The following is a 24894-nucleotide window of genomic DNA, read 5'->3' on the forward strand; positions in this document are numbered from 1 at the left end:
CTGTTTTATCTGTGTTTTTAGTATCTTTGTTGATCTTTCTGTCAAGGCCAAGCGTCTGGGTGCCCAGGAGTGGAGCTTGCAGCTGGACACGGAGGACCGGAGAGTGCAATTCTTTACAAACAGTGAGCCTCATGGATTTGTGTTGAAGCCAGTCTTTGCAATCGACCGGCGGTTATAATCTTCGTTTGAGAAGTCATTGAGGGAAATTCGTTTTTATACAGCAGAGAAATTAAGGTAGGGAAAGCTTAAGGCTGCTTCAAGGGTTTTGAAGTCGAATTGATGGACTGCTGGTCTGGAAAGAGAAGAGATTGGAGATCAGCTTGAACGTTCTGCTGTTGGAATAATTAAATACATGTGCGATAAGTTGCATTTATAGTACTTTATGCAATCAGAGGGCTAAAGCATATGGGCTGTGTTATTTCCTGTAAAATTAAGTTTTAGCTCAGCATGAGCTGTAAACAACCTAACACAGTGCAGTTTGAAGTTCTGTATATACCATTATAGTTTCTGCCTGTGTGTACCTTAGTACAATGTGCATTTGATTTGGATAGAAGGTGGTGATTATATATATATAAAAAAACCCTCAATTCAACTCAGAATCACAAAAATAACTTTTGCACTCCCAAAATACAATGCCACTAGCCTTCAACCTTATTTCAGGGGGGAGAACCATGCCTTACCGATTCCCGTAATGGATTACAATCATTACATTTATTTGCCTGTCTTTTTTAGCAGTATAGTTTGAAACACTTGAATTGTTGAAGGCATGAAGGATATTTGCAGGGAACATGCTCGCCTTTTGCTGCACAACAAGTTTGTTGTGATTCTAGGGGACTCAAGTGAGTATGAAGTTTCACATATCACCTATGCTGGATTTCAGATGGGCACTGTTTGTGGTTTTGGCATTTCTATATACAGTTATACCTGGAAATATTGGCTTGCATTCCTGCAAAGCGTTTTTCTGTTAATTTGGTCAAAAACTCATCCCAGTTAAATAAAGAAGTGTTTCAGTCTCACCTTACCCAGACTGGTTAAACTTTGATTTACTCTGTTACCCTTGCATTTCATTGGATTGCTTATTTATATTCAAAACTTGGGTTGCCTTGTCACATTTGAGGCACTCTCACTAGGAACTGGTCAGCACCTTGACAACATTTTTAGATCAATCAGCTGCAGTACTAGGAACCCAGCGAGCAGTGATGGGCTGACTGGCCTCCTTTTGTTTGTACATTTTCTTATGTTCTTATATAATACAACATATTCAATTTGAATACACCATATTGTCAGATTTTTATTTTGGGATATCTCTCGGCTACTGGGCAGCTGTTTGTTTCCTGTGCAGAGCATTGCACATCTGTAAACCTGCTTCCTCTCTCACTCCTTTGCAGTTCAGCGTTCAGTTTACAAGGATCTGGTTTTGCTGTTGCAGAAGGACAGCCTTCTTACAGTGTCTCAGCTCAGAGCCAAGGTAACAGGTTTCAGAGTTTTATCAGTTTACTTTCTTAAACCTGTGTGTGTGTGATCAGGTTTGGGGTCAATTCCTGTTTTAAAATTTTGTCCGTTACATTTACAGTTGCTTTTTAAAATCAATTCACAGTTCCTTCAAAGGAATTAGAATTGTTATGTAACGGACAGTACTCATAGTTGCGATTGTTCAGCTGCTTTCATTTGAAGCCAGTGTAAGTGACCAACAGGGATTTCAGTTTAAGTAATTTGTTGCCACTGTGAGGAGCTCATTTGAACAGAATGCTGCTAATTGCATGTTTGTGTTGGAATTGATTAACCAAGTAATGGGAATATGAACTTGAACTGGAATTGAAAAATAGGAATTGGCCTCTACTGTGTGTAGATTGGATTGCTTTTTTTTTTTTTTTTCAGTACAGATAACGATTTTCAGAAAACACTTTGGTTTACTTCCTGTTGTCATGAACACTTTGCCATCACCTCTTTCTTGTTTCATCACATGTACAGCACTATCTCCAATCAGTACCCAGGCTGCAATACAGATTAGTGTGTTGATGTTTTGCTACATAAATTGTAATTTCCCATGGAGAACAGAACCTGAAAAAAATAGAATGATGAAACACAAGTACTCTAAATTAGACACTCCTTTAATAGTCCCAGGAAATAATTGGTGACAGTTACAAATGTTCTAGTTGTTACAGATCAGTACTGTAATATTTTATTCTGTTACTGCCTGTCTTTAAACCACACCATTTTCGGTGGACTTCTGGCTCTGTCCTTGTTGTCAGGGAGAGCTGAACTTTGAGCAAGACTTCCTGGTGGAAGGTGGGAAAATCGGTGGTCTGACCAATGGGACGGAGTACAAGGAGGTACGGCAGTTTCATTCTGCCCATCACCTTGTCCGCTTTTACTTCCTGACCCGTGTTTACTCAAACTACGTGGAGAGCATCCTGGCAGACTTCCAGGCAGGGCCACAACCAGATGTGCTGATTGTGAACTCCTGTGTGTGGGATGTGTCCAGGTACGTTAACGCCTGTGTGTGGGATGTGTCCAGGTACGTTAACGCCTGTGTGTGGGATGTGTCCAGGTACGTTAACGCCTGTGTGTGGGATGTGTCCAGGTACGTTAACGCCTGTGTGTGGGATGTGTCCAGGTACGTTAACGCCTGTGTGTGGGATGTGTCCAGGTACGTTAACGCCTGTGTGGGGGATTTGTCCAGGTACGTTAACGCCTGTGTGTGGGATGTGTCCAGGTACACTAATGGCTGCACATACAGAAAAGCAGTGTAATTTGAATATAAATAACATTTTTACATAAAACATCTATTGAATTATTTATTTTTTAAGTCCCTTAGATAATGTAGTTTTCAAGAAAAAAATCTTTCTTAAAACAGTCCACTAGTAACAATGCACTGTAGGTCAGTCAACAAATAAAGATGTTTTGAAATAAACTGCTTATTGCTGGCATTACAATGTACAGACTAGTCGAACGATGGTTATTACAAAAATATACCATTTTCATAAAATTACAAATTAAATACAATGTTCAGGACACTTCTGTCCCATACGTAGTTTCATCTGGAACAACACAGACTGATTTATGCTGTACTTGCTGTAAAGCTGCTTGCATGTGTTTCTCCTATACCCTGGACAGACAGAGTTGCCTTAGTTAGAGCAGGGCTCTTCAGCTAGTTTTTTAAATTAAGGGAGCCTGATCGGGTGGGGTGGGGGGGGGGGTTTGGAGTAGGTGGGCCAGAGTATTTTACTCTGCACATTTTTAATCAATAAATATTAACTTAATGTTCTTATATTGAACAATTTTTTTACCATATGAATAGTACACACCTTACACATATTAATAGTATAACTGAAGAAGAGATCTTATTTTTTCAGCTTCTCACTACTGTGTCTCTGGATACGTATTTCCAAAAGCTCCTTGTTTGGTTTCAGAATGCCTTTTCATACTGTATTCCTTAACTACTGACACACCTTCACTGCACAATAAACACGCTGGCTTTGCGTTCAGTGCAGCTGGTAAAATAAGTATTTATTGCTCCACTCATTGTTGAATCTACAATTTTCACCATTTACTGTTCTTACTACTTATAGCAACATGAGTAAAAAAAAAATAAAAAATCACTCGTACGCAGTATCATTGAGGAGTTAATGATACATTAGAAATAAGAAGTTATAAAACTAAAGGTTTCACCTCAACCACGTGTCGTTTCCTTGTGTTGAATGGGTGACGGATTTACGAAAACTAAATAAATGAATACATTCAATTAAGTTTTGTTTTTTTTAAGGGGGGGTGGGGAGGTGGGCTAACAATAATTTTTTTCAGGTACTTTTCACTTTTGTGTATATACAACTCCAAAATTAGTCCACAGGATAGAACTCTCACAAAACAGCTAGTTACTTTTTTAAACAACTCGACTCGCACAGCAGACAGGGGGCGCTGCAGCAAAGACGGACAGCGTAACAGTCTTATCAGCGTAACGCCCACAAAACCACCTGTTTCCTCGTTATCCAATGATCCAAGTAAAGGGTGCGTTGTTAAATTCATCGGTGCTCTGCATCACTGAGTCGGAAGTGACATCATTTAACAACAGTTTGGTGAATCAACGTAGCTGATGATAACAGAAAGCTTGCTGCTGCGGCATGCAAGGCTGTGGTTGACCTGTGCGAGCTCAAAGCTTATTGGGACAAAGGTTTAGTTATCTAACAGACTAATTAGGAGCTAGCTGGTTGTTACATTAAAATGTAGAAAGCAGCTAGCCTGCAACTGTAAATATTTATGAGTATGAATATATTAATGGATACACATTCAAATACAGTACGCCCACTTTTTGCAACTTTGTACATATTTGTTTGAAGTATAAAAGGACAAATAACATACACACGAAAAAAAATAATCTGTTCTGCCTCTGTCTTATTGAATTCTTGTATTCAGCAGCTCAGTCAGCTACTCTGGATAAGTTGGCAAATTATATATTGTTTACCAATATGTTTATTAGCACTGTTATATTTATTAAAAATACACAACTCCATATCCATTTTCAAAAGATTTACCGTCTCTGAATCTACTGTTACATTGATAATGGTATCTTCTCATAAGGGAAACCTCCACAGTGGAGCGGCCATTTAGGTTTTGCTCCAATTCAGTGAATCCGCTGCTTCAGTGGTGACGCACCGGTGAATTTAACAAAGCACCCAAACGTGCAAAAACTTTTTATACAAGCGCCATCGCTGGGCTTCTGGGTGCAGTAGTTTTCAAAGCAATCCATATTTTTTTTTATAGGAGAATAACAGCTGTAAAAGACTTTTTTTTTTTTTTTTTTTTTTTTTTAAAAAGGTGCAGTTGCAAAGCAGAATTCCATTCCCAAAATGCCAGTTTCGTTCCTAATGCCTAATTTTGTGATTCCGCGATTTTGGAAAATCAGTAGCCCTTTTGGATCTTTGGATTTGGTTTAAAGAAACCTGAACAAATTTAAGAGGTACATCCAGTTTCTTAATCGAGTATCGGGCAGGTAATAATTGACAGTAATCTTTATTAAAACAAAAAAAAAAAAACCTAGACCATTCTCAGATGTCTTCAGACAGAACTGAAACATGCATGTGCATAGTATTATAAATATGGGATGAATAGATCAATAAACTCAGGATCGGAATCTAAAAAAATGTGATCAATAATCAATTGGTACAACTGTAAAATGTGGAATAAAGTACTGTAAACATTACTGTTTTATGATAACAATAATTATCAATGTTCAATGAGAATTTTCTGTTAGCAGCACTGATTTATTGATGCTAGAATAATGACAAGATTAGTGTTGTTTGTCGGTGTCTCTACTGTAGGTCTGTCCAAATATAGACACATTTTGATCCTGGCACATGTCTTGAATTTTTTTTAATTTATGTAGTCATATTTTCTGTCCAGCTTTGCTTCCAATAGTCTTCCCTCGGGTCAGTTATTTCCTACTATAGCCCTCCTTTCCAGGCCATGTTTAATATATATATATATATATATATATATATATAAAATTATTGGCTCCCTTGTTTTCAGTACTTTGTGCATCCCCCCCTTGCAAGGATAACGGCCCTGAGCCTTTTTCTATAATTTGAGATTGGAGAACACATTGGAAGGAATCTTAGACCATTCCTCCATAGAGACTCTTTCCAGATCCTTGATATCCTTCAGTCTGCGCTTATGGAGTGCCTTCTTCAGTTCAAACCACATATTTTCAATGGGATTCAAGTCTTGAGATGGCCATTGCAAAATGTTGATTTTGTGGTTAATTAACCATTTCTTTATAGATTTTGATGTGTGCTTGGGGTCATTGTCTTGCTGGAAGATCTACTTGCAGCCAAGTTTCAGTCTCCTGGCAGAGTCAACCAGGTTTTTGGCTGAAATGTCCCGGTACTTGGTAGAGTTCATGATGCCGTTGACCTTAACAAGGGCCCCAGGACAAAACAGCCGCATAACAAAGATCCACCCCCATATTTTACAGTAGGTATGAGGTTCTTTTCTGCATACGCATCCTTCTTTTGATGCCAAACCCACCGCTGGTGTGCGTGGCCAAAGAGCCCTGTTTTCGTCTCATCTGACCGTAGCACCCTGTTCCAATCCAAGTGCCAATGCCATTTGGCAAACTCCAGGCGCTTGTATTTGTTGATTTGCTCTCAATAAAGGCTTTTTTCTGGCAACCCTGCCAAATAGGCTATTGACATGGGGGTGGTGTCTAATTGTAGATTTGGAGACTTGGTGACCCCAAAATGCAGCCAAGTTCTGTAATTCTCCAACTGTGGCCCTTGGATTCTTCTTTGCCTCCCGAACCGTCTTGTGGCAGTGTGGGGGCAAGATTCACTTGTGTCCTCTGCCAGGCAGATTTACTACTGTTCCACTGGTTTTGCCCTAATAGTGGTATTTTTTTAACCCATTGCCTGATTTCTGAAGGTTAACAACCATTTGTCTCTCTTTATTTGAGAGTTCTTTGGCTTTCCCCATGGTGATGGATTACTGGATTTTACATGCGTGTTACCTCATTTTTATACTCCAGTGAAACGGAAGGCCACAATACAGTTCCTTAAGACTGAGATGTACTTTAAAGTAGAATGTTAATTCAGATTTAATTTTGTTTGATTTTATTTTTAAGAATCTTTAGGGGTGCCAATAATTGACACCTAACTTTTTGAGAAATTATTACATGTTGAAAATAAATGTTTTCTCTGAGGAATTGTATTAGTATAAACAAATATAGTTTTCCCATATTTTTCAGCATAAAATATAGCTTATTACCTGTTTATTTTTCTATGCCTTTTTTGCTCATCTTTATCAAGGGTGCCAATAATTTTGGAGTTAACTTCTGAGATTAATGCATTCATTTCTTTGGCGATTTTAATTTTTTTTAATGTTAATTGCGCTTTGTTTTTATTATTTCTTGATGTTTTGCTTTTTAAATGTATTTTGGTATTAATACACCAGGCTTTTATGAGCATCAATTTTGCGCTGAGCCGATTGCTTCTGACAGATGGGTGGGGGAAGTCTGTGCAGAAACAAAACAGAAACAAAAAAATCCTGCTCTTCAATAATGCTCTTTCTGTCACAGCTGATGTGAGGCAATGATATGCGATGTAAAAAAAGAATTATACTTAATGTAGCATCGCCTGTTTTATACAGAATATTCTTCTCATTAGTGAAATTCAGCTACTATTGCCAATCTTTACTCAGGCACTGCAAGAGACAGCAATGCATCTGGGGCCTTATTAGAAAGAGCAGGCATGTGCACTGTGGTAACCAAGGATCCGACCGACCACGAGTTCTCCCAAAACACAAGCCGTTGATTGAAAGCTCGCTGGTTTTGTGAAGTACATCTCTAGATGGAAATTGGCCCTTTGTCCCAGTAGCAGACATTTTTTTTAAACATACCCTGTGCCGTGTGTGTGTGTGTGTGTATGTGTGTATATATATATATATATATATATATATATATATATATGTGTGTGTGTGTGTGTGTGTATATATATATATATATATATATATATATATATATATATATATATATATATATATATATATATATATATTATGTAGGAAACTGATAAGAAAATACAGTATAATTTGAAATGTAGTAAGGTGAGTAATAAACTGACTCCTTTGTGATTTTAGCAGTTGGTTCAAACAATTTGACAGCAAATGCTGGAAGTTTTTTGTAATTCTGTATAAATAAATATAAAACTATGTAGAAGGGGCAACCATATTAATCCAGAAATAGGACAACAGGTTTTTGTATGCTGGGTGATGATGATACAATTACAATACAGAGACAAATTTCACTTGGATAGTGCTCTTCATGGAAGCATTCCAAGGCGCTTTACAAAACAAATATAAAAAAGCTTGTATCTAATATCAAATCTAGCTATAAATAAACAGACACAAATACATTTTCAAATAGGCTTTAAAAGATTAAATTTTGGTAGTATTCCTACTGGGGGGTCATCAGATCCTGAAGATAAATAGGTCCAAGACCATGTAAGGCCTTATAGGTAATAAGAACTTTAAAATAATAATAGCATCAGTAATAAAACAAACGAATGAGATGGATGCAGTAATTGTATCAATTAAATATGCCATTAAAACCAGGATTAACTAAGATTAAAATGTGTGTGTGTGTGTGTGTATATATATATATATATATATATATATATATATATATATATATATATATATTATATATATATAAATATATAAAATCAGGGCTGGCAATGGACCGTGAAACAGGCAATATGATTGGTCGAGCAAGGTTCCAGCTGAACATATATTAGGTGGATATGGAGGGTTCAAGCCTTCTTACATTATAAAACGGATTGTTAGAATACTGCATGCTGATTGGCCCTTCAGTGATCCAGGCCGTTACAATATCCAGCCAATGTCACGATTAGGAACTACTTAGGAACAAAGACAAATCACTGCACCTTGCTAACCACGTATCACTGCGCCACCAAAATCAAAGAAAACACCTGTCAAAATACCTGCTGTCATGGAAGGTACAGGTATGATAAGACATCAAGGTGTCTTATCATATCTTCCAGTTTATATTAATTTGCACTATGAACCAGTTTACCAATTTAAACAAGATGCTGTTTTGGTATTTCATTTGTAGAACATACCAGTCATTTTCTGTAACTTTGGTCAGATCCAGTTGTTAGATAATTAATTTTATTTTCTTCCTTTTAATTGGTATCAGCCGTCGCTTTGTTAAACTGACTCGTTGTTAATTTTAAACTGGATTTTTTTTCACAGTAGTTACATTACTACACACAGTGTTTTAACCATCTAACTCTCCTTTCTTCACTGTCTCTTCTCCTTTACTACCACACACTCACTCTCTTTACAGATACAAAAGTGAAACGGTGACATTCTATAAAAAATTCAATTAAATTAATACCACAAAGCCAAACAATTTTGGCTGTTAATGCTTAAATGACTGTTTCAGATCTCCAATGTGGAAAATGTACATCTTAACAAAATACTAAGGGATTACTGTGGAAATGTAAGAAATGCCTGAGGAGAAGAATACAACATTACAAGCAGCATTAGTCTCGAGTTGCAATAAACTGTTATATAAGTGAAAACAAAACTGGAGAATCTGTCAATATACACGTACCCCGGCTTCGTCACTTCAAATAATGTCTTTTTAGCGGTTTGTAAATGCTACAGAAAAACAGACACATCTGCACATTATTTGAGAATAACATTTGCCTGTTTTACTCAAGCAATTCTTTTTGTGAATTGACACTTAGTACTGTCTCCAGAAGTTTTGCCAAATGATTTCTTCTTTGGAGAAATTTTCAGTTATCAGTTTTGGGAGGTTAATTATTTGTTTAGGTGGTTCTTGTCTTACCCTGGAGACGACTGAACTTGTAGAGCTGCCTCTTATCTTCTCGCTCCTTCCGTACTGTTCTCCCAGCACGGGTTTTCCATAAGATCAATCGCTCCTGATAGTGCTGGCCGCTTTCCACCTCTTCATTCAGTTCGTCCGGTTCGGTTCCTGCTTCAATGTCTCGGTCCAGCTCGCTTAAATTCCTTTCCTCCTTCGATTAGTTGGCCCCAGGAGTTCAAGCCAGTGTCTGGGTTTTCCACCTTTAGTTTGCCTTTGCCTTTAGTATCGTTGTAGTAGAAGTAAGAATTGTTTTCTTTTCAATCTTTTAAGCGGTTCTGCCATGTTCTCTTTGTCTGCCAGGTTTCGGCACCAAATTGTTCATTACTATTTGTTTTTAAAGGAACACATGTCAACACTTTGATTCAACTTAAAACTATTCTTCATTCCTTAACATTTGCATTCTGAGGTTGAATTGAGGCACCAATAAACCCAGCAGTCTTCATAGTGTAGTAAACAGTTTTTGCTCCTTTGTCATATCTTGTGATCTCGTGAAAAAACAATGTAGTTTTTTTTTGTTATATACAGTCAAGTCCCCCTTTTGAAACAACCTTTTCGTGAACAACATAAACAATCATTAACGACTTGCAACACGAGGGTTGGTCGACCTTGTGTTCCTCAGCGCCCTGAGGCATCTGTATATTGGATGTGTACCGACACCCTGTGAGACCGTGTGTGTGTGTATGTGTGTGTATATGTATATATATATATATATATATATATATATATATATATATATATATATATATATATATATATATATATATATAATTACACACACATACAAGTTTACAGTGTTCTACATATCTAAAGGCTATGTTGTAAAGGTCATCTTGCTCTTTGTAAAATGTGTATGTCTGCTGGGGAGAAGAAAAGCCTTGATGATGAACATGCATTGAATATTGATATAGAAATGAAGTGCACTAATGAAATCACTGTATGGAGTAGCAGGTTTAAATGTTTTCCAGAAGCTGTCGTTTTGTTGTGACCATCTTATGTTTCATTATATGCTGTATATGGAGTGCCAGCAGATACCAGCGAGCGGTCGATTAAAACTGCTTTATGATTGAATAGATGCTGCAGGTGGACCATGAAGCATAATAACCAGTAATGTTTGCTGAGGAGCTAATCCAAGGCAATTAAGAGTTCAGACTGACCTTTACATGCAAAGTCTGCACAAAATGTTTTTTTTTTTTTTTGTGCGCTGATGTCTAATGCAATAGTATTAAATGAAATAAGAATTTACTGGGTTGGATCTTTTATACTTTAGAAGAATCAAAACATCAGAGGCTCTATCTTGAATAAAATATTTGAATATTCATGTACATTTGTAATTATGCTGGCAGGGTAACAGGCTGTAATACATAAAATGACCAGACCTATGTAAAAATCACATTTTGGACATAGTTGACATTTTTTATTAAGTACAAAAATAAAAAAGTAAAGCATTAACACACATTAAAGAAGCCCAGTGGGGGAGTGATTGACATTCTGATATCATGGTTTTCACTGTATTTAATGTATAAAATAAAGATTGATTGGTTTGAGCAGAGCCACACTGCCATTTCACACTATGGAATGCTGTTTTTAGCTGTAATACAATCCATAGACAGCAGTGTTTAAACCTGTGACCGGGTGCTCAAAGTGCTGAGATCCTGACTTCAGTGGTAGTAGAATGTCCAGACCTTCTGGAACCAAATAATTACACATTTATAATTTAACAAAAGACCGAAGTTATAGGCTAGGCTTGATATTTCTATTTCACTTGACTCCGATACTAGCAAAGAAGGGTGTTTCTGGCAGCAGCTGATGCAGTGTGGGTGTTCCTTTTGGCTGCCAAAAAATTATATCTAAAAGTCTTTGTGTCACGACCAAATCTTAGTGCAGCCCTGCTGACTCCCTTTTGCGTGTCTACAGGTACGGCGCGAGCTCCATGGAGGAGTACAGAGTGAACCTGGGGAAATTCTTCACCCGCCTAGGGGAGGTGCTGCTCCCGGAGTGCCTGGTCATGTGGAATATGGCCATGCCTCTCGGCAAAAAGATATACGGGGGCTTTCTAATACCTGAGGTAAGTAGCAGGTATAGACCGAGCACTGTGAAGCCGAACTTCTCATTCATTTTTTAAGAATGCATGCTCAGCTGTGGCAGTTCTGTTTTTGTTTTGGCCACCTGTCCTTTTTCTGTTTTTATTTTAAACAATGTATTTTCTTCCTCCAATAGTACTCCTCTTTGTACATTTAGAAGTGTAGCATTGGCAGGGATATTATTCAAGAACCACTGAGGGGGGTATAAACTCTGTAGCTAACTAATTCACTTTCTCTGCATTAACCGATAGTCTGCAACATGCAATGCTAATGCATCCTCAGTGTAAACCCGTTACAGTTACAGCACCTGGACCAGTCACTGCGTTCCGACATCATCGAGGCAAACTTCTACAGCGCTACGCTAGCAGACTCGCACAAGTTTGACGTGCTGGACCTGCACTACCACTTCCGCTTAGAGCTGCAGAACCGCACCAAGGACGGAGTGCACTGGAACCAGCTCGCTCACCGCAAGATCACCTTTCTCCTCCTGGCACACATAGCCGAGGCCTGGAACGTGGCGGTGCCGGACAGCAAGAGGCCAAGTAAGGATGTCAGTGCTTCTTTAAACCAGCGCTGTCAGATAATGTACTGTATGTGTGTGTACGGGGTGCCGTGGATGAGTAGGATCATCTAGGCTGTGTTCACAGTGGGTGTGTTACAAACGTTTCGGTAGCTTTTGGTTTAAAACAATTAATCAATTTGCTTGCTGTTCACACTTACCTGGAAGGTAGTGTTTGTTTGGTACGTGAGCTGCAAACATTATGTTCTTGTACCTGTGTGAATGTGATATATAATTACAGCAATTACTAAAATGACATTTGAAGCTGCTTGCTCTCCAACACTAGAACCGCCGAGATTTTGGACCACCTACAACGCCACACCCGCAAAATGTGCGGCTCCATTTTAAAACGGCTTCGATATGAAAATGAAAAGCAAACAATCTGATACAACTTAATATTTTTATTTATGAACATCATACATAACATTTCCATAGCAGAAACACCGTATTTACATTGAAATTTAAACTTTCTTATTTTTTTCAAAAAGAGCACATATACATAAACATGAAAAACTGTAATAAAATAAACTACGCAGTAAACTTCTGTGTAAACGGCTGTAGAAAGCGATATGCACATACGAAATGATAAAACAGAAATAGTTAAAAAAAAAAAAAAAAAAAAAAAAAATAGCATAAAACAAAAATATAACAACTTATGCAACGTAAAAGCGCTTTGAGTGAAACAGAGTTCAAAGGCTCTGTCTGTTCAGAGTTCTATTACAGTACAATCTAGGCAGAAAACATGCTTTTCAACTGTACCAGTGCATTTGCCACAGACTGTCTTTTCACAATGGGCGCAGACATCAAAAGTTCTCTCTTGCATTTAGTAGCTTGGCATTGTCTTTTATTCCATGTGCCAGTGGGCTCAGCGATGGCTGAAGGTTAAGGGGCATTTGCCAGTCTGCTTTCATGTCTCTAATCAAAATGTTTCTGCCGTAGCTCCAGGCTAGCTGTAAAATGAAGTCCCTCCTGGAGATTGTGTTCCTGGTGCACGCCAGGTCCAAAACATTATAAAAGAACATCAACAGGCTACCTGCGAGTACCTTTGACAGAATACAACTGTGCCATTTGATCCAGTATATCCACACCGTACTTCGTTGCATTTTAAAATGCAAGAGTCTGTGGGTTTAGTTTAACGTCAATCCCGATCGTCACTGATTTGTGCAGAGAGCTTAAGCACGTTTTTTTTTTTTACACCTGTAAGTAGCGTAGCTATATCACACTGTATTGTGATTCAATGTGTATTTTGTGACAACTGCTAATCTAAATAAATAATAATAATATATGATGTGTAGAATGACTTTCATTACTCGACAGGAGTATATAGTATAATACGTTCTTTCACAGTGACTTTGATTTTATTACAAAGCCCAGACTAAATTGCCGGCTATATTGTATTGATTTCAGTATGCCACATTAAACTGCGGGTCTGGCAGTTGAAGAATCAAGTGCTTATAACTTATTCATTTTTACGATTCTGCATTTGAAATACCGTATTTATTAACACTTAAGAACGGACATGCACGAGAGATTCACATACGCAGAGATATTTAAATTTGAATTGCAAAAGCCGTTCAGAAAGCGGCTATGGTGGTGCTAGTGTTAACAGTATTGTTTGCTGTAATGGAGGGATTCGGCTGTACAGCATCAACAAAGTTCAGATTTTTTCAATTATTTTATGGTAAAAATGTAAAACATGTACAGCTATATGCTATCTTTTGTAAAAGATTTTTTTAAGAAGTCTAGGCAGCATTTTGCACACACTTTGCATTTTCTTTCTTTCAGAACTGCTTCGTAATGAGAACATTGAGTACAGCCCTGCTGCACGCCAGCATTGCAGCAGAGAAGCGCTCCAGCCTTACATTTATAGCAGTCCTGATGCAGGTAAGGACCTGAGGGTGAGGGTTTGCATCCACTTATATTGCTGTGCGGTAACAGATAGTACAGGTTGAAGCCATCGGGGCAACTATTTCACAGGGTGATAAAGGATGGATTGACAGATGTAAACTTTTTAGTTTTGTACTTAACCCTACCTTTTTTTAAGCTAATTTATTCAGGTTCATTTGAGGTTGTAATACACCAATGTCTAATGTACTAGTATTAAATCAAAGAAGAATTTAGTAGGTTGGGGATCTTTTTTCCTTTTTATAAAAATTTGTCAAAAGTGGGTAAATAAAGTGTATAAAGGGGTGGTCGTCTGGTGTTTGGGTTTTATTTATATAAATAACAAGGTGTCATGCTGATCCTGATGGCTCCAGCTGAGATTAGAAAAAGCTTGAGATAAAGCATCAAGATTTTTTATTTTTGTTTTTAAATAACATTGTGTATGTATTTGGACATGCACATAAATACTGGAGTCAAAGAAGCATTTCTATACCCACTTATTAAATACACACTACATAAGAGGAGATAGTAAAACAAAGTCATTGAGCACAGACGTTCATGAAAGCAGGTTTGACTGTGTGTTGATGCTGTTGGACCTGTGCTTTTCTGCAGGCCTCTGCTGGAATGAGATCCAGAGATACAGGGGTCCCATTCATTACTATGGCAGGCTGGCTCCAGAAATGCATCACCCTCCTTATAAGGGTAAAGAGTTTGTAAAGCATGAATGTGCTTGGTCATTACACATGATTTGGACCCTTCTAGTGCAATGTACTTCTGTTCTACAAGGCTTTTTTTATCCACTTTAGTTCACCGGCATGGCTTTCGGTCTGTCACTGATTCAGTAAAAGGGGTGATTGGTTATCTCAATTGATAGCTGGGATTTATCAACATTTTCTTTATTTAGATTGTGTAATTGTCATTTATTGTACACAAGGTAACTTGCCTTTACTGCTGCATCACTTTAACTTTTTGCCTTTTTAAACATGTTCTGCTGTAACTCGAGGGTTCTTTTTAATTCAGCCAGCTTTTCTTGCCTTTTGCTTTTTCCTTCAAACTCATATTTTTCTTTGTTTCGTTTCATAGTGGCGTCTTAAATTGAATTATTTCATCACTGCAATACTTCCCTTACATACCAAGCAAATGGGGTTTTCTTGCTGCTCTACAAATAAATATTCAGACTCCCACCTTTCCTGAAACAATCTGCCTTATCGATCTTTCTTTTCTTGGACATTTTGACAGTTATATTATCGTTTTTGACAGCCAGTAGGCTAGTGTCTAACGGAAAACACGCCTTAAGCACCAAGCACAAGATATGATTGGCTGTCTCTCGCTGTTCTGTTTCTTTAGCTCTGAGCTTCCCGTTGCTTTTCTGATGGCTGATGGGATTTGGAGTTCTTATGTGTAATAACCCAATAGACTCAAACTGGGCCGGGCCAAATGACACTGTAATGAATGAACTGCGCGGGGGGACCTGATAAAGAACCTCCGAGGGCCGTATTCGGCTTGCGGACCTTGAGTGTGACACCTCTGCCTTAGTCACTGGATTTCACGAGAAATTCGCTAAATTGGCAACAGTGCTTGAAGGCGCAGAAAAAAATATTTGATTTTTCCACGGCTTATTATTGCCTTGACACAACAAGGAAAAGAGATTGCTTTATCGGTGCCCAGGCACTGAAATTAGAGCGGTTCTTGCCATTTAAGCATTTATATAACACATCGGTAAAGATTATTTTAAAGTTAATTAAGTCAAGCATCTGCCTATAAAAAAGTACCGGAGAATTTGCTGTGCTCGATTATATGATCACCAAACCTACACGTTAGATACCAATTTCATAGTAGTTAAGAAATGCAATACGATACTGTACAAATAAGGTACAGTGAAAATACGATGCGTTTGAAGTATTGCATTTTTAATTACAAGTCTTTCGATGCACAGAATCATAAAACAATATTCAGAAACACAAATAATCCAAAACATGTTTATCACTTTACCATTTACTTCCTATCTGAGTGTAATTGTGTGACACTTAATGTTTACAACATCAAAAACATTACCCTCAAGAAAAAAACCTAACAAATTAAACATTTTTGCATCCCTGAGTCGTCCTGTGAACTCCCTATGACCCTTAGAATTACCCCCAGTGTACAGAACTTGTTATATGCAAACTATTCTTGCAAGATAGTGAAAAATACCAAGGAGTTTTCTAAAGGCATGTTTGCTTTCTGCTCAGTGGAGCTGATGGAATTAAAATGCAGAACGGTTGTCAAACTTTACTCATTAGAAAAGCACATGGGAAGCACAAATCTATTTCATTTAAGGTACATTACCTTATCAGAAACAAAATCAACAGGGGACATATGTAGTGTGCAGGTCCCTGAAAGCTGAGTGAACCGTCAGAGAGCATGGTAGCCCGAGTGGACGAGCTTGTCTGAATGTGGAATACATTTCTACCGTGCGTTTCACAGAACCTGCATGGAGGCCGAACTCAAATTACCAGAATCCTCCCTGGAAGGCCTGTGATGGAGGTTCAAATAAAAGATTTCAGGACGACTCCCCGCTGATCAGTATGTCTGCTTCTGACATGGGCTTCACCACTGGTTACATCAGCTTTGAGGAGCACCACAGCAACCATTACAACAGAAGCAACACCATGAATGGTAGGTGCAAATGCCAGGTTAGTTGTTTTTAAGTGTTTAATTTATTTTTTGTATATGCTTTTCCATTTGCTAAGAATACTAACCCTTGCATGCTGTAGCGAGGTTCTAATCAATACAGTGCCTGGTTTACCTGAAGTGCAGTAAAGAGATGAAGACGCTGGGGTGGCTTTGACCCCATAATGCACATTTAATAAACATCCTGTGTTCACCTTCTAATTGCATCACTTTGCCAGCAAGCATCTGATTCTATGAGACCATCTCTAATGAGCTATGAAAAGTTGACAAATTCTGCGAGTAATGGTGTAGGTCATGTAAGTGCAGAAAAGTTTTGACTGTGTGTGTCCATTAGTATTGATGCTGTTGGATCTGTGTTCTCCTCAGAGCCCTACTGGAATGAGAACTGGAGACTTGTGGCTCCCAGTCAGTACTGTCACAGGGAGGCCCTGCGGTCGGCTCCAGAAATACATGCCTCTCATTATAGGGGTAAAGAGTATTAAAAGCATGTGTGTGGTGGTTCAGCTGCATAGGTCTCTCTTGGTTAAAAGCACTTAATTCCATCATCCACTTCTGTTACTTGAGTCTGTTTCTACATAAGCATGGAATTCTTGGGTGTGCTGTAAATGGAAAGTCATTTTTTCAGTGATTTCTCGCTGCAATAATTACACAAAATAATGTATTTTTTAAATTTATTTTTGATTTAAGTGTCATTTTTTGTTCACCGCTGATGCCTGAGTGCACAAGCCTGTGCCAGGTTTACTGAAGTGCATACACATGTACATTACTTGTTTGGGGGGAAAAAAATTAATAATCAAAGCCATCAAATATGGTGTTGAGATGATTGGTTTTTCACTTCACTGGTCCACATTGTAGCAGGGACCAGCGTTTTACGTCCGGCTCAGTTAAGGATTAATATGTCTGCTCGTCTTATTTAAAAAAAAAAAAATCTGACTTCAGACCTGTTGTGGCCTTGACAGTTTAGTGTACTTTTAAAACCTCTCTAGTCACTTTGTGTATGATTGTACCACGTTAATTTCCTATCTATTTTATAATGCATATATGTTTTTGGTAGGGCAACTTCTCGAACCATAGGGTTCACACAAAGTGTTGTTTTTATCTACTCCGGATCGTCTTCCATCATACCTTCAACCACCTGAAAGTTGAAGTCTACGGCCGTGCCAGTATCCCAGGGTAGTCTTTCTGTAAAGGGACTGGGTGCTGCAAGAGTTTCAGTGGATCTTTTATTTGATTTATAAAGCCCCTTAATAAAACTGGTTTCTTATTTACAGATCCACATTTGGGTGGGATGTCTGTGTATAATGATGCTCCTTACTCGTCGGCTGCCTATGAAAACAGAAGTAATTCTGTTATGAAGCAACGCCCTGTGAAGAGATACTGTCCTCCATACAAGAGGCCCAAAGCAAAGCCCTATTATAGAGACTGAGTCCTGGAGAGTGCACCGAGCAACACTGGCAGGGCAAGAACATGGCATTCTTTCCTAAATTTACTTCTTTTTCTAAATTACATATATTCAAAACAAGGAAATAGTTTTTGTAACTGTTGCTAGAATGATGCGCCTGTTAGGGAGATGTAATAATGTTTTTGTGTTTTATATCTGTTTGTTTGAATTTGATCACTTCCAGAAGTTGGATTTCAGAAGTTCTTTTGTATGTTATTTTTGGTTGGTTAGAGCTAAACGTAGTTGATCGTTTAGTCCTGTCCTTGTTTTTATGTATGTTTTTGTAATGGTTAATAAAGTACATTTTGGGTTAAAAGCTGAAAGCCTTTTTCTTCGTTGGGTGGCTAGTAGCTTCGTGGTCAGAGCTCAGGCTCTCGAGTTAAACTGTAACTTGCGTGGTAAGGTGTCAGGTGAAGTCCTGGAAGGGTGGTATATTGGAGCGCAAATTCTGCAAAGCCCCTGTCCTTTACGTATGTGGTGATGAGGTTACAAGGAAATGTAGTCACATGGTTTTAATAGTGGACATTCATTAAGCTACCTTTTGTAGGATGCAGTGGGTGGCAGGACAGGTGCTGCTCAATCAGGATAATGCTTAGCACATGCAGCTTGTTACCTTTGTGCATATGTAAGGCAGTCTCTAGCCTCATTCTGGTTGGGGATTTGAGGAGTGAAACTTGTGAATCTGGTGTTTTTGTGAGTGAAACAGTTTGTGGCTGAAGACAAAGAAAGGAGTATTGACTTGTGCAGGAAAGCCTCCTTCCTGTACCTGTTTTGTGTGTGACCTCTATTGAACTACCACCTTAATTAAACAATTACAGGTGTTTCCCTATTGAACAAAACCCATGTTTTCCCTTGCAACACTGGAATGTCATGAATGTGGCAAAGCTACCTCACTTTGTCAGTTTTTCTTTTTTTTCCTCATTTGGGAAACTAGAAAACATGAAAATAAATCTAATTTATTAAATTCCCTTTCAAACAAAGAACTTTAATTTGAGTTCTTAAGTTTATTTTTTATAGAACATTTCAAATGCCACGTAAGAAAAGATCATAGGTGCAGGGTTAGCAAAACAAATAACAAATGGGTCATTCTAACAGGTGCAGTAAAGGGGTATACAGTCCCTCTGTCATGCTTTCATATATAAATATCTTCAGATAACTGATCTACACAACTAAGGGCTTTTCCAGTTGTGGAGTACCAGAATCTGGGCCTATATGTTTGTACAGTACGTACATAGTCATGTTCGTCAATGTTTTAATGTCTCCAATTTTGAATTTAAAGCACTTTAATAAATGTTATTCTGTTCTTCCTTTCTGACCAGTGCCGATTTATTTAAACTGATAATTTAGGAATGAACAGGTAAATACAATGAATAATTCAAGTCTTTTGTCATTTAAGAACAGGGAATGTTTTGCAGCTCATTCATACTCCCCTGCATTATACATAAAATGTGCAATAAAGAAAACTATGCTCCACACTTGTCCTTGACCAGTAAAACTTTATTAACTGGAGGGGACCAGTGACTGGTCTGGAATACAGAGTATAGAATGTAATTCCTCTGCACATGCACTCACTAAAGCACAGGACTGGAAAGAAGGGAAATCCGTCACACAAGGTACTGCGTAGGGCTGAAACACTTCTTTCACATCACCAGTAGGCTGTTCATGGTATCAACAGTAGTGTAGAGGAGATTGTAAAGAGAAAAAATGCTTTATAAATTTGTTGATTTAAATGTGTTCCTTACCCACTTGCTTCTAGCTGTAAGTAATTATATGATGTCTTGTTGGGACGTTCGTGGTGCACTTGCGTGTTGCATGTGAATAACTTCCCCTGTTCTGATAAAATGTAGCGCAGTGGGATATGAATAATTTATTCGGGTTAGGTAAGTTTTCCATCCCCTCAAGTGGATATTCCCATAGGTTTGCCAGCCACGCATAGCTAATTGCCTTCATTGTAAAGGTATAACCACTGTGCAACAAGATTCCTATTTTCACTGTTCATAGTCATGAAACAAAAGTCAACTAAATAATATACTGAGCATCAAAAGAAACGTATCACTTACATTTGGATAAAATTCACTAAATGTGACCAAAAAATGATAAACTCTGTTTTAGAGCAGGTGCAGTGACTTTTTATTGTGCAGATTGACAATTGACATGAATATGCTGCAAAATGATCTATCTTAAGCAGGTCTTACTCTTGGTCTCCCGGTTCATGGCCTGTCCTTGACCGAGTGTATCTGGTTATACTGTCTCGCCAGGTTTGAAATTGATGGCTGTGACTATTTTCTATTTTTTTGGAAAATAGTGAAGTTTCTTTTGCTGCGCGGCCTATATCGAAACTGATTTTCTAGACAGTTTGCATTTGCACTATTTAAAAGAAACAAGATGTTACAACATTTTTTACCCCCCCCCCCCACAAACTCCATGCATCTGTCATAGTTATTAAAGTGCTCTACATAAATAAACCAGATGTCAAAAATAAGTATTGCAGACAGTACTGCAAATCTAAGGCAGTATCTTATCATAAGTTCATGTCCCAAAATATATTGGCACCCATCAGCTTCTTGGAAAACACTAATAATATTTCAACAACAGTATCTACCAAACACAATCATTTTTATTTATTAATAGCAGCCACTTTCAGAACAACATTAATCTTAGTGTAGAGTCTGCCGATTGTTCCACATGGCTAAACCAAATAAAGATTAGTGCACAATAGAAAGATGGATATGGCTAGACTAAAGCAATACCTAGCATGTTACCCAACTCTTACATTCTCCATTGAAGACTGGAAAAGTGGAAAACTTGAAATCAAAACAGTAAACCACCCCATTCAGGTATGACTTTAGAGCAAGTTCATGTCTCATTCATTCATTAACCTTCAGAATTGTCTGCACAATGTCTGACTGCATTTAAAACCCAGTTGTTGAATACATATTTCATACAAATTACATCAAAATAGTTATATATGCACACTACAGTAAATGGAATTGCCATTTAGTGATGCCATAAATAATCTGATATTCCTTAAAACGCATATACTTTATAATGTCATGTCAATAAAGTTTAAATTATATCAGCTCAAATGTGACACCGTTGTGTTGGTTGACGGCACATTTAAGATGCAGGTAAAGAGTGCAATACACATCAAACCCAATCTGAAACTGACTACTTTAAGATTCCGCAGTCTTAAATGTGAAATATCCTGTAGTTCATTGCAAGTAACTGATTAACTAATTCATAACACAGCTTCAAGGCATCACTGTATCTGAAGACATGCATAAATGATCGGGACATGTCTAACAAACTGTACTTTAGTAAAGACTCACACAGACTTTGGGCAAAATTCAACCTTTAGCAAGAAAAAATTCGTTCAGGAAAATACACATTTACACAATTAACAGGGCAAATTTAGATTAATTATAGATTTTTTAAAATTGTTATTTTCTTTATTGATATGAATTTTCCTTACATGCTTTGCCCCCCCTCTCTAATTGAAAGCTTAGTGTACTTGCTTTTGATAACTACATATGGGACCATCATGTAGCATATACTGTGTATATATAGATAATAGCTTATGTAATTGGAAGCATAATGTGCTTGCTTTTGATAACTACATATGGGAACACTATGTAGCATATACTGTGTATATATTGATATAGCATTGACATAGTATAACATTCAGGGCACATTGTACAAAAGGCCACATGAAACTAGAATGAATGCATTTTATTTTCGTTTTGTTTGCTTTCTTCATCGGGATAGTTATGATTTCGAAACGGTCCCATCAAGTAGTGCCAATCCCACTATGAATAAACACAGCCACTTCACTGAAAGCTAGCAGCCTGAAATACATACAGTTAGAAGAGAGAGCGAGCAAGCGTGAGCGCAGTGTTACGCAGTCTAGGAGGAGAGGAGCAGGCGGTGCATTTTGTGTAGCTGTGGCTGTGTTAGGACGACCCTGTGGATCTGCTCCTGCCCACGGGCACAGGGGAACATCACCCTCCCTATGAGCACAGTGTCATCCTTCTGCTCCACCTGAGCCTGCAACAAGAGAAAAAATGAATAAATAAATAAAAAACCCTGTGCCAGGCCCTGTTACCAACCACAATGAATATTCAGCCCTTCACAGGAGTGATCTTTTTCTGCATCAGATCATTTACAGTTGTGCACATATGTAACTGTGGTACAAGTACAGAGAAAAAAATGTAAAAAAAAAAGGTTTTCTTGATGATACTTTGGATTGGATAAATATTTATATATCTCCCCTCATATGGTCAAGCACCAATGAATCTTAAGCAATCTATAACCTGTTAAAATCGGTACAGAAGGTTCTGCCAAATGATTGTGTTGCAGACAACTATTTCAAATTGAAAATGGAAACGTGAATTGAAAAGGTAAACATGAACTTGTCAGCATCCTTCCCTTATTTAAATTGTAAATGCCATAAATACAAATGTTTTTTAAAATACAGCACTTAGTATTACAATATAAAATATATTCTTTGTATTTGGGCTGTTTGAGTAGTATATGGGTGATTTTGTTACAACTGAAATAGCGTTACTGGATAAAGGCAGACCATCAAATGAAATATACCAGTCTTAACGCTCAGAGGAGACTGACCCATTCTACGTTTTAAGACACAGTTAAAATATTTAGATATTCACCACAGATGTTATATTGAATGTCATATAAATCCAATAAACATTTTGTTTGGCATGAGCATCTAATGTTTAGCCAGAACATTATAATCTTTCTTGAACGAATGTCAGCTTTTGAAATGTGAACCATAAAAGACACCACCCTTTATCAAAACTGAATTCCAACTACTGACTTTCTATAAACATGTACAATTGCCACCTGTCAAGGAGCACATCTCAACACTATTGCATGGTCTGGTTGCTCCTGCAGGTTTTACCTTGACGAAGGAGGAGGAGGGAAATGTGGCGAAGTCCGAGGGCACTCGGGCGCCGGGACGCTGGGATACCACGTGCTCGGCCACTTCATCCTGGCACGGGGGGGGGATCATAGTTAGCAACAGGGCGAAAAGAGGGTGTTTTGAAGCTTCGACAGAGATTAACTATCTTTCTGTCCATGTAATGCTTGAACACAGCGCATGAAATTTGATCGATATTTACATATTTTGCATTTCCAGTGTGGATAAATAAAATGACTTACAGTCCTGTGTTTTGTCGATGTACAATGCAGGTAACCTTTATTTAGACTGCAACTCTACCAGCTATATTAGGGCCATAACTTCCACTGGAAGTTTCACAGTATGTACTGCGCTGAACATTAGGTTATTATCATAACCCTGGTTCCCTGAAATAGAAATGTAATTATACAGCATGGGTGTTTACCTCCTAAAGACCCCGAAACCTGAATATTCTATATCAAGGCTGCACAACCGAGCCTATGATGCAGTCATGCCCACCCCAGAGGGTATAAAGGACTGCACACACATCTCAGCATCATTTTTCCTTCACGCCTGCTGCAATCATGGTCACAGTGACCTTGAAGGTTAATGGTTACAATTCTATTTCAGGGAACCAGGGTTATGATAATAACCTAATGTTCCCTTTTAAGTACAAAATGTAACCATTACTTAGTGGGTAATGGTACCAGAGCCACCTCAAGGGCAATATTGCAGAATGACTGGAATGCTACAAGGCTACACCGAGAAGCTGTCTTGTGAGTTACCATACAGAACCCCAGTAACAAGGAGCTAGGGCTAAACTGAGGGAGAACTCACCACTATGCCTGTGTTGCAAGAGTCAACTGGGAAGCCACCCTTAAAGCTGTAGTTCCAAAGCCAGGGTTTTGAGGAGCCACGACATTAAGTCTGTAGAACACAGTTTTAAGGTATGGGGAGTAGCCCACACTGCTGCATTGCAAAATTCCTTGACAGATGCACCCTGGAATAAAGACCGCTCAGGAGCTGCATCACGGTTGATGCACCTTGGCCTGGTCCTGCCTGATTTTCTCCAGACACAGCGGGAGCAGTGGGAAGACATATAACTGTTGCTTCAGCCACTAGTGTGCCAAGGCATCTACCACCAGTGGGTCCCTGCCTCCTATTATGAAGAACCAGAGGGGACAGTGGGTCAATTCCGGGGAGGCAACGAAATCTCTCTCTGCTCTCCCGAACCTCTCCCAAATGAGGGTCACCACCTTGGGGTGAATCCTCCACTCTGAGGCCCTGGGAACTCTCCTTGAAAGGAGGTCCCCCACCCAGTTTGTTGCCCCGGGCAGTGAGAGGAGGTTCTCATTTGCCCAGAATTAAGCTTCCGGGCCACGAGATGAAGAATGGGCGACCTGAGGCCGCCCTGGTGGTTGATGTAATCCACCGTTACATCCACTGTTGTGTTATCTGTATGGACAAGCACATGTCTCCCTCAAACTTTCTGCAGCGCCAAAACATTTATGTTGAGACCCTCCCAAGAGGGGTTCTACACCCCCGGCCATTCCACACAGTGCCCCAGCCCAGGCTGGACGCGTCTGTGGTGACGACCTCTCTTCTGGCGACACTGCCCAGAGGTACGCCAAGGTGTAGACGGCAGGCTTTAGACAGTGCTGAAATACTGTTAATAGGCAGTCGCAGTTCAATGCTATGGAATGAGACTGCAAGCAATCTCAATCCAAAGAGTGTATCTTGGTCCAGCACAGCACTGCTGAGCCCAGCAGCTGTGCACATATTTCTGTCAAAAAAATGGCCCCTGGAAGGGGGGGCTCAAGCCGTTGGCTTCACGTGGAGCACAAGGCTGCTGTGAGACAGAACAAACAGGCTGTAGTGCACAATATACACGTACCAAAAAATAAATAAATAAATAAACCCCAAAAACTTGCAGCATAA

General features: G+C 38.6%; 2 protein-coding genes across 10 annotated transcripts in view; one reads left to right on the forward strand and one right to left on the reverse strand.

Moving 5' to 3' along the window:
• The first annotated feature begins 669 nt into the window (after positions 1-669).
• Positions 670-20273, forward strand: fam113 (family with sequence similarity 113). The gene is made up of 8 exons (XM_041224583.1): positions 670-839; positions 1389-1468; positions 2253-2485; positions 11318-11468; positions 11783-12026; positions 13829-13927; positions 16394-16585; positions 17872-20273. Exons 1-8 carry the CDS (start codon positions 767-769, stop codon positions 18024-18026), a joined length of 1227 nt encoding a protein of 408 aa, XP_041080517.1. The 5' UTR covers positions 670-766; the 3' UTR covers positions 18027-20273.
• Positions 20274-20640: 367 nt separating this feature from the next.
• The window catches only part of LOC121330650 (dynactin subunit 1-like), a 101665-nt gene continuing 97411 nt past the window's right edge, over positions 20641-24894 (reverse strand). For all 9 annotated transcript variants that reach the window (XM_041221739.1, XM_041223387.1, XM_041222561.1 and 6 more), the window contains 2 exons: positions 22960-23049; positions 20641-22085 (listed from right to left, as the gene is read on the reverse strand). In XM_041221739.1, coding sequence (XP_041077673.1) covers positions 21945-22085; positions 22960-23049 — 231 coding nt within the window. In that variant the 3' untranslated portion in view covers positions 20641-21944. The remainder of the gene's footprint in view (positions 22086-22959; positions 23050-24894) is intronic.

This window comes from Polyodon spathula, chromosome 1, assembly GCF_017654505.1.
Source record: "Polyodon spathula isolate WHYD16114869_AA chromosome 1, ASM1765450v1, whole genome shotgun sequence".
Lineage (NCBI taxonomy): Eukaryota > Metazoa > Chordata > Actinopteri > Acipenseriformes > Polyodontidae > Polyodon > Polyodon spathula.